The following is a 15459-nucleotide window of genomic DNA, read 5'->3' on the forward strand; positions in this document are numbered from 1 at the left end:
AGGTATGAGGAAATAGTTTTACTCCAGAAGTATCAAAATTTCACAGAACATCTCAAACTTTGATTCTCCTAAGACAGGAGTTGGCAAACTGCAGCCTGTTGTTGTAAAATAATTCTTATTGGCATATAACTACACAGATTCATTCACATATTGTCTATGGCACTTTCATTATACAACAGCAAACTCCAACAATTGCCAGAGAAACTGCACGGCTCACAAGGCCAAAAGTATTTATTACCATCTGGCCTTTTACAGAAAATGTCTGCAGACCTCTGCCCTAGGATATCAAGAAAAATATCCAAAGATGTTCAGTTCTGTTATTTTTTTTTAATTTTTTAAAAAATTTATTTATGATAGAGAGAGAGAGAGAGGCAGAGACACAGGCAGAGGGAGAAGCAGGCTCCATTCACCGGGAGCCCAACGTGGGATTCGATCCCAGGACTCCAGGGTCGCGCCCTGGGCCAAAGGCAGGTGCCAAACCGCTGTGCCACCCAGGGATCCCGAGTTCTGTTATTTTAAAGAACAATGTTGGGTATGGTAAAAAAAAATATATATATATTTTTTAATCTTCATATTACATATGAAAAATTTTTAAATGAGTGTTTACATTGGAATATTACTTTGAGGCTTAATTTCTGTATATGTTAGTAAGAACAATAGCTTTGCCAGTTCTTAGAAAAGGGATTTACTTCATTTCACTGGTCTTTTAATAATTACAACATCAAAATGTAAGATATGTTCTGAATCTCATGAACCTTCACAACTATTACTTGTTTATTGATACTACTTTCTCACAAAATAAACTAGTTTAACCAAAGAAAACATATTTACATTTATCCATTGTTACGACAGTCAAATAGTTAATAGTTTTCAAAAATATTTTTCAAAGTAAGCATTTAAATAATAAATTTTATGTTTGAGAGGTAAAATCTTGCTTGACTTTATATAACAAAAATATGCCCATTAATACAATGTGGTAGATGTATGCACATACACAAATGAATGGCTGAAAGTTAGAAGCTTTTGTTACCCATATACAAAAACATAAGTTAGTGAATGCTGAAGTGTATTTTTTATATCATAAGTTAAAACTTTAAAGCAGTGATAATATTTACGCAAAATCAAAAGTGCAACATGCCCCTGTGTACAAACTGTAAGTGCCGCTCACTTACATTGTTGATAGATTTATGCAAAGCTTCACCCAGAGAGTGCCGCTAGGAAGAAAAGATCAAAGGAATAAAGGGAAACATTCAGAAATCAACTAAGTGAAAGAAAGGGATCTAAAAGGGAGAGTAAAACACAGGACATTAATTATAATATGCTCAAGAAAAAATAAATCGAAAACAGTTCTGAGAAAGGAATTAGACAAAAAAAATTTAAGACACAATCTAAATTTTCTGTAGTCCCTTAAAACAGTATCTGATGCCTGTGGGATGGCAGACTTACCTATGCAAAATATTGAAGGCCATTACATATATCAGAGTTCAGTTGAAAAGATAATGGTTATTGAAGGACCTAAAAGAAATATTACTGTTCTAAGTTCCTCTTAGAAATCTAAAATATAATGTGTCAAAAAAGCATTATACTCACTACTGGTATGGTATGCTCATGACAGATTTCTCAAGAGAAATGAGCAGATGAGAACTGAAACACTAACTGCATAATTTGGGGGCCAAAAATAAATATGAGTTAATCATTAAAATATAAACATTTAATAATAATCTGATTTTATACTTGGGGGAAAGAAGAAAGAAATGCCTTTATATCTTTTCGATTCTTTTTTCTAGGATATATTTAGCAAATTATTTATGGTCTAGGTTTATTTTTCAAAAGTTCATTGCAATTTTGAGAGTGATATAAAACAATTGGAAAAATCTATATATACCCTCTCTTTCCCCAAATATGGGGGGAAATGTGACTTCATTTTCAATTGCCTCATTTTTTTCTGCTTTCCAAAAATATAAAAGAGTATTTAAATTTATATTAGTAATTTAAGTAGAAAAGTTCTTGTGAAATAGTTTTCACTTGGACATTTATCACATTTTCAGACAAAAAAGAATTCTTTTTTTCATATTATTATTCCTTGGTATGTCATAAACTAAAACTTGTTTTTCATCTGGTAAATCATTTTTTTTCTAATAATTTAATATAATTTAGAATATAGTATACTAGTGTTATGAAAGAAAGTTGAGAAAAAAGATTAATTTCTATTTGGTTTTTCCATAACTACTCAATTTAAAGTTTCTCATAAATATATAATACATAGAATTATATATATAATACATAATATACAATTTGTATAGACATACACACTTTTTCTTTTATATATTAGTTATATTAATTTTACTTACTTTTTCTTTATGCTTTCTCATACTTATTCTTTATATACTAATAAGATACTTCTCCAGACTTCACAAAATTTATGAAAAGCTGAGGAATTTTCAGTTGTGTTTTTTTGTATTATCTCTTTGCATTTCTCAGAACTGTTGTCCTAGTACTAGACGTTAATTTAAAATTTATGGCATTTACTTATGAAATAGATATTATTTTCACTCTTTAAGTATTACCAGACATAAATATGTATGTTATTGAGGATTCCTGAGCTAACTGATAAAGTAGGCTAATATGATAGATTGTAAAGTGGCATGTCAGGTATCCCTTAGGAATTCTAGATTTTAGATTTTATACAACAGAAGTATTCTAGAACACTTGGAATCTAAACTCACAGGGGCACTGTGTCTGGCAACACACTGGTACAAGCCATGGAAATAGCTAAACCAAAGGCATGGTCCTTGAGCAGAGCCTTGGGGCGACTCATATCACAGACCTGGCTGTGGCAATGGGGACATGCACTAATGCTACTGGGTCACAATACCCTTATTGGTTAATACATAAATGAAGTAAGATTTATTTTTTCATTAAATTCTTTATTGGAGTACTATTAAATTCCAGGAATATCTTAAGTATAGAGTGAATAGAAAGTTGAATATGACAATAAAACAAATATACAAAAAATCAAAGAAATAGTTGATGATAAAAACTATGATTAAAAAAACCCGCTGTGATAGCAAATGACTGTAAGTGATACTGGGTTGACTGTTAGGAAAGATCTTTTGAAAGAAGTGACGCTTCAACTTGGAAAATCAATGAAAAAGCCAGCCACTAAATGGGGGAAAGGGTGTCCAGGCACATGAATTAGCTAGCACAAAGACCTTGAGGTGGAAGTGAGCTGGGAGCGACTAGGTGTGCATGTGTGTATATGTGCTGGGGGGAAAGTAAGTTTGTGACAATGACATGAGATGCGTGATTTTTGCAGGGGCCAGATGGCTTAAGGCCTAGGACAATAAAAACAAAGAGTCTTAATTCAATGAAATACCTTGAAAGAATCTTTGGGAGGGGAATGGCAAGATCAGTTACATCATAAAAGGTTACTTTGAGTGCTATGAAGAAAAGTGAAACTGGGGAGACTGGATAGGAGGCTATTACAGTGGTGGCTTGGCCTAGTGTTTACTAGGGGAGATGGAAACACTTGGAGCTGGGGTGTTTTGGAGGTGGAATAAATAGGATTGACAGGTTACAGGAGATAAGGGAAAAAAGAAATCAAAGATGACCTTTAGTTTTTGTTTTGAGCAACAAGCAGTGCCAAGAAGTGAAGATGATGGGTTAGGGGATGGTGATAGGCAATCAATATTTCTGAATCAAACATGTGAAATTTGAGATGCCTATTAGCCAACCAAGTGATTTTGAGTTCAGGTGAAGAAGTCAAGGCTAGAGATTTAACTTTGGAAGTCACTGACATAGAGATGGTATTTATGCCACAACACTAGATGAGATCCCTCAAGTTAAGTGTCTGCGTGAAAGAATACTGAACTAAAAATCCGTATGCAAAAATATTATTTGGTTAAGCTTTCTATATAAGCAAGATCCATGTTAATAAAAACTGATGCCCTCTATAATAATCAATTTGTTTTAAAACATCTTAAGCTTCTTATTAATTTTTGAGATAAGTGCAAAGGGCTTCAGGACATCCTCTTCAATTGATAGCACCTCAACATAGAAGACTTACTGAATGTGTTTCAGGATTTCTTTTCTTGAAGGATGAATATAATCAGACATTGACATAAGTGAGAAAGAAAACTGAAAATAATTTAAAAAGTTGCTGCATGCAATTAGAAATCTAGAACTTTGTAAGAAAATATGCTCTTAGGAGTCATCCCATTGTTCTAAATATCAGTTTATTCATTTAGAAAATAGCACAAGATTTTACACGTTTGCAATTTGCAAACATATTAATATATAAACATTGAAATCCACTGAACTACCAGCTTTTGGAGGACAAAGACCAGGTCTTATTCTTAGTTGTATCCAAAGTGCCTAACAGTATGTGGCAAAAAGTAAATAGGTCAATAAATGCTTATTTAAGACTAAATGAATGATATGAACTCTTATTTAGTTTTTGCTACTCCCTACCTTACTTTTCCTCTCCCCCATAAAAAGAGCAGTAAAGAGAAATTTCAGTTAAAAAGAATAAAGTTATTTAGAAAAAACTACATCTACTAGTATCATGCAAAAATCCTGTTGACAAGGTCAACAGATTCTAAGATTTAAAAATATATCCTCTAAGAGAAATGAACTAATGAGCATACTAAATATTTGTCCAGAAAATATTAATCAGAACAAAGAAAAACTGCCAAGAGGGAAAAATATTCATTGAATGGCACCTAACTTGTCCCACTGTAGTCTATTCTCCATACTGCAGCCAGAGTTTTGAAGTTGAGTATGAATATTTCACACTCCTGATTAAAATCTCTCAACAGTTCCTCATTGTTCTTTAGACAAAGTCTCAACAAAACCCCAAGTGATCCAATGCTGCCTCCTCCCCAGCCTTCTGATTCTCTTTTCTCCAGAGCAAAGGTATTTGGGGGCTGCCTGAGGGCCTTTGCACATACATCCCCATTCTGCTCAGAATGTTGTTTTCCTTCTCCTCTTGGCCTGACTCCTGCTTCTCTCTCAGATCCTAAGTAAAGGATCCCACAGTTCAATAAACCTTCCCCAAGTTCCCAGACTATGTTAGGTCCCCAGGGTACACATGCTGTGTATGTACCTCAGTTGTAAGGAGTTAATGTGTTAAACTGTTATTTCTATTTGCCTTCCTTTCTAGATGATAAGCACTAGGAAAGCAGAGATCATTATGATTCCATTATGAGTCTAGCGCACTACATGGTGTATCAAAAGCACTAAATTTTTGACAAATGTCAAAAGACAGAATAAAATTCTCTTTACTAACACAAGAAATGTCATTTATCAAATTTTTAACTTCCTTGAAATAACATGTACACTAATCTTACACTGAAATTCAAGTGAAATATGTTAAAGCCTAATAAAATGTTCTAAAATTCAATATTTAGTATACAATATGGTAATTTCTTAAAGCAAATTATGTACTTTCCCTAATATTAATTTCAAGTTTTACTATATCTACAGAAAAGTGACTGAGAGAAACTTAAGTTTTAGAAAGTAAAAATCACAGCTTTAATAATTCTTCTGAAGCAAAAGCAGAAGAAAAACTCATGAATAATTGTTCAACATTTAAACTAAAGTGTAATAACAGGCATATAATAAATGAAATTAAGATGAAGACAAGCTATCACTTTAAATAATTCTTACACTTTTCTCAGAGATTATCTAAAATAACTTTATAATCATATACCCAATGAACTTAAGATCCAAAATGCTTTTTTAGTATTTGTCATATGAAATAGGAATATATTAAGTTGATTTGTTACTACAATGCTGTCTAAATGTTTTTAAGTAGTTTTTCAGGTGTGTTCTGGTCCTACCACCTCTGAAGGCACAAACTGCATTTCATCACAGGTCTTACTATAGTATTTTGCAGAATAGATACATGCTTAGTACACATTAAGAACGCCCCAGTATTTTAGCATCTCTTTTTAAAGCCAGCTGTAGATATCATTGTTCCATCTCTTCACTCTTTTCTCCTAAAGCTACCAATTTAACAACTGGATTAACTTATTCTAAAGAAGGAGGTTTGGGTAGGGAAAAGAAAATTAAACACTTTTAGATTTGCAAATTAATTGAAAAAACAATTTAGAATCATTAATCTTGGAAGAAAAAAATCTCAAGAGGAAGAACACTAACAACACTAAATCTGATAAAAGAGGACATACTACAGTTAAAGTACAATAAGATCATTAATTTTTTTGACTGAAGAGAGTTTAAAAACAAGCTTCATATTTCCTAAGGAAAATACTGCATATTAACTTTGAATCCAGGAACTGAAGTATAAAGAATAATGGATGTTGACTGATTTTTGGTAGACTTTAATTCCATTCCACATTTTCTAGCGTCGTAACCTGCTATTCCCACTCTTTGTTCTAGCTGGCTTCTCTTTCTCCGTATTTTTTTTCCCTTCACTCTTTCCACTGCTCTTCCCTTTGACTTCCTTTTTCCTTATTCCAATCATCTCTTTTTCCAGGGCTCAGGCTGGATCTATGATGTTTGTTCTACATGGTTTCCTGCTCTCCTAATAAGAAAACTCAGGGTCAGCTTCACTGATCATTGCTCAGGGCTCGGTCAAAGTCTTTGTGTTAGCTGGGAAGAGATGATTCCAGCTCCCTTTCTAATCTCTACCTCAGAACCCATTTGTATCTATTCTTCCATTACAAGGTATTATTGTTATTCTTTTAAAATCAACATAAAAACTGATGAAAATACCATCTTTTTCCAGTAGGCAGAAATGCAATTTCTAAAGAGAATTCCTTCCTAGCATGAAACTTTAGAGTTAAGAAATGCAGCTAGCAGAATCAGCACTGAGCCAAACTTACTCAAAATTTTTGTGATCTAAATAGTGTAAACCAGGAGATCCCTGCAGGGCTCAGCAGTTTAGCACTTGCCTTTGGCCCAGGGCATGATCCTGGAGACGGGGAATCAAGTCCCACATCAGGCTCCCTGCATGGAGCCTGCTTCTCCCTCTGCCTGGGTCTCTGCCTCTCTCAGTGTCTCTCATGAATAAATAAATAAAATCTTAAAAAAAAAAAAAATAAATAGTGCAGACCACTGCTAATAGAATTGTCACTGAGAGCCATGTGTATAATCTAAAAAGGTTTTAATAGCCATATTTTTAAAAAAGATTTTTAGTCATATATTTAACCCTATCTATCCAAAACATTATCATCTCAAAATGTGAATACAGCATACAAAAATATTAGTGAGACAGACAATCCATCCAGTTTTTGTACTAAGTATTTGAAACCTAGCATACCCTTTACAATGACATCTCAGTTTGGATGAATCCCATTTCAAGTGCTCAACAGTCATATGTGGCTAGTAGCTACCATCTTGGACAGCACTGGTCGAGAAATCAGAACACAGTGTGCAACACCTCCAGAAGCTGGCTTCTCAGTCGGTCTTAATCAACAGCACTTATTTTAATGTTCTATTTCTTATTCATGTCATTGCCCTTTCTAGATGAGTGTGAAAAATTCTAAAATTTCCTATGATGGTAGAATCAATATGTCTAAAACTAAACTTACCATCCCCTCAATTAAGTAGTTCATGACCTCCCTGTCTCAGATGTTTATTCTGGCTTTAAATCCTGAGTCAACTTTAACATTTCTTTCTCCTTTACCAAAGTAGTCCCTCAAATTTCATGATTTGTTCCCTTATAGTTTCTCTTGTATTTTCAGTGAAAAAAAAAAAAAAACTCAATTCAGGTTCTAAATGGGCAGAATCATTTGTACTTCATATATCTGACAACTTCCTCTTCAGTGCTATGCCTCGGTTTTTCTTCACTCCATTCAACAACTATTGAGTGCTTACTATATGGCAGGCAGTTTAGGGAGCTGAGTATGCAATAGTGAACAGTACAGATAAAGATCCAGCTCTCATGAAACTACATTCTAACAGGGAAAAGAATCAACATGATGCTATGTAGTAACAAATGTTTTGAAGACACACAAAACAGAATAAGAGGACACAGAATGATGGAGGGTGCTATTTTAGAGGAAGTGGTTAAGGAAGATCTTTTTGAAGAGTTAAGATTGAGCAGAAAGTAAAAGAATAAGCCATAAGATCCGGGGAAAGTGAGTTCCATGTGGAGGGACTGGTAGGAGCAAAGGCTCTGGGATGGATTAACCTTGGGATGTGTGTGTGTGTGTTCCAGGAACTGCCAAGTCTTCCAGTAGAACTCCAGAAAAAGAAGGGAAGGAGTGGCAGGAGACAAATCATAAGGCTGCTGGTATAGGCCACAGAAGTATGGATTGTAATCTAAACATGGAAGGTTTTAAGCAGGGGAGTAACGTGATCTGATTTAATATTTTAAAAGTATCACTCCAGCTGGTTGAGAAACAATATGCAGGTGGGCAAGAGAAGATGCGGAAGACCAAATACAGGTTCCATTTACAGTGTAGGGAGAACTGCAATAATTTGGACTAGGGTGGTAGCAGAGGAAGTACTGGGAAATGGGCAGACCCTGGGTGAAGGCAGAATAGCAGGAAATGCAGATGGACTGGCTGTACAGGGTGACAGAGAGGAGTTAGAGATGGCTGAGCAATAAATGGATGGCAGTGTCTAGGAGGAACATCTGGCTTAGGTTGAGGGGTGATGGTTGGGTGCATGTGTATTCAAGAGTTCTGTTTCAGATGTTTTGGATTATTTATATTGAGATCGCTCCATTTCACCCTCACTTCAGTATCACAGCCACATAAAGCTCCCTAAAATAAAACTTTCAAGATGTTATTCTCCTATCCATAAATCTTTGACAATCCCATACCTTACTGAGTGAACTATGAACTCCTATGCTCGGAAGTCAAAATTTTTCACACTGACCTTTCATCCCAACTGTCCCCACCTCATTTTTCTGTATTTCTCAGAGTGCCTGGGAAATAAGAGTATATTCAATCAAATGTTAAATGGATAGAAATATTTGTGTTTATCCTTTACCCTATTTGAAAGTCACCCTAGAGCTGATCTCTCCAATGACATTTTCCCCAATCACACTGCCATGTCACTCTATACTCCCACCCAGTGGTAAATTGCTAAGTATGTAATAGCTCTCTGAAAAATCAGAGATGTGCAGATGTGCAGTACGTGCTGGTTGTCTGTGGTGTGAATATTCTCACTGTGGATATCTGTTAGCCACCAACATGTCCCAGAATATGGGGCTGTAAAGGCCTCCACATAATCAGAGCTGTGTGACCTGGTAGGAACCAGATCCAGCACATCATTGCTCCTATAGTACAAACTGTCCAGACCATTACTGTAGGTATCTGTAACTAAATCTTCTTCTCTTGTTAGATTATAGATAGGCTAAAAACTGTGTCATATACACAGTGGCTATAACCAGCTACATAAGGGCCTCAAAGTTCAAAATGGAGATTCAGACCCAAACTACAAAGTCCCACAGTTCTATGTCTGAATGATTGTGTGTCTCCCAAATTTCTCAGTCCACTGATCTGAATGAAGGAATTAGAATAGTAATTCACTGGACTGGACACAAAATAAAATTTGCCCTGAAAAAGGTGAAATGAAAGGATATATGATGACATTTTAGGATCACAAGTATAAAGTATGATCAAAGAGGACTCTGTGTACTCACTTTTCTTTAGATAGAGTTGAAGAATAAAAATGTAGTTCTTTTGCTTTAAAGAAATTCAAACGTACGCTAATTAGCCCAGAAACTATACCTAGTTTTGAACTAAAGTATAATCATTGGACAGAAAAAAAAGAACATAGTGAAACATTAAAACTAAAAATATGAAATTAGATTCTGATCAGAGCACAGAATAAAAATAATAGCTTTGGGTAATTTTGATAAGGTAAAGAACATCTGACTGAAGAAAAGTGAAAATCTTATGTCTTTCTTTGCTCATTTCTTGATAGGTAAAGTTATTTATTTTAAAAGATTTTATTTATTTATTCATGAGAGACACAGAGAGAGAGGCACAGACACAGGCAGAGGGAGAAGCAGGCTCCATGCAGGGAGCCCGACGTGGGACTCAATCCCGGGTCTCCAGGATCACACCCTGGGCTGAAGGCAGCACTAAATCTCTGAGCCACCTGGGCTGCCCTTGATAGGTAAGTTTAAATCAGAATTAAATCTCAAGAGATTAAGTTCACATGAAAGATACACTATTTCTTCTTTGCTCTAAGCAGAATAAAATACAAGTAAACCAAGACACAAAAACAGACTTGTGTTCACTTCATAGTTAAAATATGTGAAAACACAGATCCTCCAATACTTTTCACCTGGCTGTTCCAATTCTGCTCCCCACTCTTACTCCTTAAATGTCACAAAGCCCACGCCAGATCTGTTTTCCCTAAGTGCAGCGGGGTGCTGGTGTGCTAGGGACAAGGGGATGAGTGAGGCCAGTAGTAGTAAGCAGAGTGAAATGGTGGTAGGGCTCAGCACTGGGGCATGGAAGGTATGAGGAACAGGGCTTAGTAGGAGTCAGGCAAGTGGAAAGTGATAGAGCAGGTATATATAACACACTGGTCTAGGAATCCATCCAAAATAATCAAGCAAACAAGATCCAAAGGGCCAAGAAAAGACTGCTGGTCCTGCTAGAAGTTTGTCCTCTCAACACGCCTGGAAAGAGTGCAACTTTGATGACACAATAACTACTTTCACTTCAGTGGAATCCTTTGTTCACTTGTTTTAACTTTCTTCAAGTACAGAGGATCCCAAGGTACAACAGCTATTTGCAGGCTTATCTGTGGGAAGGTGTATGCCCTATAGATTTTAGAAGTGGGGAGAAGGGAAGATATTATAATTTTGGAAATGGGACTGATGGCACAGAGCAGCACAGAAAGTTTCATCTTTGGAGGCAATTAATTTCTGGTTATACTGATATTTATGGTTAATCTGTTTTGAAACCTGATCAGAATATTATTTCTATAAAACTGGCAAAAATTGGAGTCATTATGTAATAAATTACTTTATGATACACAGAACTAAAATAACATGCAAAACATTATGTCCTCTCAGGAATAAACAATGCAGAAGAGACACTGGGGAAAAAAAAAAAAAGAAAAAGTATCAGAGAAGAAGCATGGATGAAATTTGACAATTTATTATAAGTGAGATTACATGAGTAATGAAATAATTTAATAGAAAACAGATGGGAGAAGTGGTAGGTCCTCTTTACAGTGCCAGGACCAGCCAAAAAATGTCTATATCAATAGTTTGTGATTGAAAAACAAGGCAGGCTTTCAGGGGTGATTTTCGTTTTTATTATATAATTGAACAAATCTTTTAAAGTACAGAACATCATAGAAGAGTAGTACCAGTCTATCCAGGAAAATCCATCCTTTTAGGTCTCTAAATAGGAACGTAAAATAAGTGTACAGAAGGTAACCAATAAGCAATGAAAGACCAGACACAAAGTGGCAGGCCCCAATTACTCCTGAAAGATACTGCATATATGTATTTACTATGTAGTAAGTTATCCTATAGAAAGCCTATCCTGTTTATTTTGAAATTCATCATGATCACAAATAGAAAGATAATAGTAGATTTCTAGCACTAAATTACAGAGCTGCTTCTTGTCCAAGTTCTGCACTTGCTTATCAACTAGTGACTCATGCAGTCAGTCTTATTTAATAGCTGGCTTTGCAGGAGAGTGCTAAGAATTCATAAATTTAGAAGTTGTGTAAATGAGTGAAAATTCTTTTAATTATAGTTATAAATGGAAATAGGTTAATCTGACAGAAGAAGATAGATTTAGGACATAAGAAAGATTTATATAGATATATTTATAAGATAAATATAACACTACCTCTTATTGATAACATTTTGAAGTGTAACAGGCAACCTTCTTTTGGTGAGAAAGAAACTGCTCACCTCTGATACAACTATAGGCAATCAGGATGTATTTAATAAATTTTACCTCCCAGGGCCCAAATGATATCTAGTGGCTTGAAAAAAAGATTTTATACTTTCAAAATATGGGTAATTTCTCCATTTAAAAATCTCTAAAGTGTTCAGTTCAAATATTAAACCAAAACCTGTAAATTCTTTATAGAATTTAGGACTGCATATATAACATTATTTAGTACAATGTTTCACAAGTTATTAAATATGTCTCCTTTGATTTTATTCATTTTTAAAATTTAAAATTTGCCCTATGAAAAATAACAAAATATAGCGAATTAATGCACAATGTTTTATAATATTTCCCTGGCTAGAGAATGTCAAAGAAAATGAACTTTCAGAATGTTAGAGACTATTAATTACCTGGTTTAAGAGATCTTCTACTTTCTTCTGCCATGAATCCCTGGCTGCATTTTTCTCTCGTTCCTTTAACTGCAAAAGTTGAGACATTGCTGACTTCTTATCTTCTTCATGTTGAAGTCTTAGCTCTTCACGAAGTTTAGAACACTCCTGTCTAAAATAAAACAAATGCCTTACTTTTTTTTTTTTTAGTATTATAAAAGTTTAACAAAAAAGTTCAATATAAAAATGCACATGACCTGGTATTCGTATTGCAATAAAAGAGGTGCTATGGAGAACAGACATGTGAAAGCTACTGATTTCTTCTGATGAACATACCCATTGTTTTTACTTATTGCAAGGCTTCTAATATACCATTTCCTCATATTACCACCATTCCAATATTGTTCTGTTTCGCACTAGTTACCATCTTCAGACATTCATCCATCACAAGATTCATAAACAGATCGAACCCCTGCAATATTCCTTGGACATGTCTGCCACCTTTTAACTGTCAATGATAATTTCTTGTTCACAATTTTTTCAACTTAAGAGGGTGAGCTTTGTGTCGACTCAGCAAGCTCAAAGTTGCCTCCAAATGGAATTTGTAGCATCCCTCATGCTCCCATGGTAGGCCCCAAATGCCTTTGCTTTTTAAAGATAATTATTCCTCTCAGTAGTTACAGTGTAGTTGTTCACAGGTTTTCTAAGTATTTAATTAATCTTCCTCAAAAGTCAACTCAGAATAAGAGTTGATTATTTTTTTAATCAGGCTTATAGGACTTAGGTAAGTTAATAATTTATCTAAGATCACTGATTATCAGTTTTTAACGGCAGAACAGGTACTAAAACAAGTCTTCTGACTTGAGGTTAGTATTTTATATAAAGAAAATAAGATCAGAAAAAGTATTCAAGCATAAAAAAAGAATTCCAATTTCTCTGCATCTAATCATGAAAACATTCATTAAAAATGCTATCAACTATGATTTTAATGCTAAGACAACATAAGCTATATAGTGGAAAAACACTTTGGCACATCTGTATTAAGATTACATTACAGAACCCTCTTACACTGTGGGTGGGAATGTGAACTGGTGCAGCCACTCTGGAAAACTGTGTGGAGGTTCCTCAAAGAGTTAAAAATAGACCTGCCCTACAACCCAGCAATTGCACTGCTGGGGATTTACCCCAAAGATACAGATGCAATGAAACGCCGGGACACCTGCACCCCGATGTTTCTAGCAGCAATGTCCACAATAGCCAAACTGTGGAAGGAGCCTCGGTGTCCATCGAAAGATGAATGGATAAAGAAGATGTGGTTTATGTATACAATGGAATATTACTCAGCCATTAGAAATGACAAACAGGGGATCCCTGGGTGGCGCAGCGGTTTGGCGCCTGCCTTTGGCCCGGGGCGCGATCCTGGAGACCCGGGATCGAGTCCCACATCGGGCTCCCGGTGCATGGAGCCTGCTTCTCCCTCTGCCTGTGTCTCTGCACCTCTCTCTCTCTCTGTGACTATCATAAATAAAAAAAAAAAAAAAAAAAAGAAATGACAAACACCCACCATTTGCTGCAACATGGATGGAACTGGAGGGTATTATGCTGAGTGAAGTAAGTCAATCGGAGAAAGACAAACATTATATGTTCTCATTCATTTGGGGAATATAAATAATAGTGAAAGGGAATATAAGGGAAGGGAGAAGAAATGTGTGGGAAATATCGGAAAGGGAGACAGAACATAAAGACTCCTAACTCTGGGAAACGAACTAAGGGTGATGGAAGGGGAGGAGGGCGGGGGGTAGGGGTGAATGGGTGACGGGCACTGAGGGGGGCACTTGATGGGATGAGCACTGGGTGTTATTCTGTATGTTGGCAAATTGAACACCAATAAAAAATAAATTTATTATTAAAAAAAGAGAGAGAATGAAAAAAAAAAAGATTACATTACAGAGTAAAAAACATACCTAAGGTTTTCAGTCCATTTTATTTCTAAGTCATGGGCCATTCTGTCCACTCTGAGCTTCTCTTCCTCTTTCATGGCAGCAAGTGTTTCTTCATGCTGGTGCCTTTCTTGTTCTAGCTCACCCTGAAGAATAAAAACATGTCAATGAAAACAAGTCTTTAAAGGCAAAGTCAGGGGATCCCTGGGTGGCTCAGCGGTTTAGGGCCTGCCTTTGGCCCAGGGCTTGATCCTGGAGACCCGGGATCGAGTCCCACGTCGGGTTCCCGGCATGGAGCCTGCTTCTCTTTCCTCCTGTGTCTCTGCCTCTCTCTCTCTATCATAAATAAATAAATAAATAAATAAATAAATAAATAAATATTTTAAAGGCAAAGTCATTGCTGGTTATTTCAAATAAGTAGAGTGCTTGCATTATAATTTAAATCCTTATAGCACAATAACTGATAAAGCTATCTATAATAATTATTCAAGATTTCTGAGTAAAATATGTGGCACATACTTTATATTTTTTTTTTTTCACATACTTTATATTTTAAATGTCCTTGTGCAAACTATGTTTCATTAAGGCTTCTAATTTTACAAATCATTTTAAACAGTTTAAAGCTAGCATAACTGATAATCTTAACTTTCCATGTTGGATAGTATCTTCAAATATATACACATTACAGATACATTATTCAAATTCATTCATATTTATATTCAAAAGTTTGCTATTTATTCAGAGCTGATGCATTGTAGCTATACCTTACTGACATGATTAAAATAATTATAAGACATTTGGCTACTAATTGTTTTCACTATAGAACTTTAAACCAGGGATTGTGTTTAATGTTATGGAAACCTAATATATATATATAATTCATAAATTATATATAAATATATATGAATTATATATATAAATATATATATAATTCATAAACCTAATATATATAATTCATAAATATATATAATTTATATATATATATATGTGTATATATATATATATATATATATATGAAATGCCTGTAGATTAGCATTAAGTGGCTCTCAGGAGCCTAGGGCTAGAGGTGACCTGCTTGGACAACATAGCAACCATGGGTCCCTGCCAGCAGTGGGGCAGCTCTTCAGCTACAACAGGAAAGGAACAGATGATGGTGCTTCCTTCTGCTTTCACAATGACCCTTTCTGGATCACCCACTTACTAACAGCATGTGTTGTAGTGCTGCTGAGGGGCATATCCACGTTAATCGGAGAGAAGAAAGTCCATGTTGAAACCTGCCATGCTACA

The 15459-nt window shown here is 35.2% G+C and overlaps 1 protein-coding gene and 1 pseudogene across 10 annotated transcripts in view; both read right to left on the reverse strand.

Annotated features, from left to right (window-relative positions):
- Positions 1 to 15459, reverse strand: part of FAM184A (family with sequence similarity 184 member A) — a 106560-nt gene that overhangs the window by 28393 nt on the left and 62708 nt on the right. For 8 of the 10 annotated variants that reach the window (XR_012033756.1, XR_012033769.1, XM_072831910.1 and 5 more), the window contains 3 exons: positions 14197 to 14318; positions 12254 to 12404; positions 1173 to 1214 (listed from right to left, as the gene is read on the reverse strand). Coding sequence is in view for 8 of the 10 variants with exons in the window: in XM_072831910.1 (XP_072688011.1) it covers positions 1173 to 1214; positions 12254 to 12404; positions 14197 to 14318 (315 nt within the window). In the remaining 2 variants the exon portion in view is untranslated. The remainder of the gene's footprint in view (positions 1 to 1172; positions 1215 to 12253; positions 12405 to 14196; positions 14319 to 15459) is intronic. The other 2 variants (XM_072831902.1, XM_072831886.1) reach the window with 1 other exon arrangement.
- Positions 12425 to 12858, reverse strand: LOC140608605 (small nuclear ribonucleoprotein G pseudogene; annotated as a pseudogene).

Source organism: Canis lupus, chromosome 1 (genome assembly GCF_048164855.1).
Source record: "Canis lupus baileyi chromosome 1, mCanLup2.hap1, whole genome shotgun sequence".
NCBI classification, from domain to species: Eukaryota; Metazoa; Chordata; class Mammalia; order Carnivora; family Canidae; genus Canis; species Canis lupus.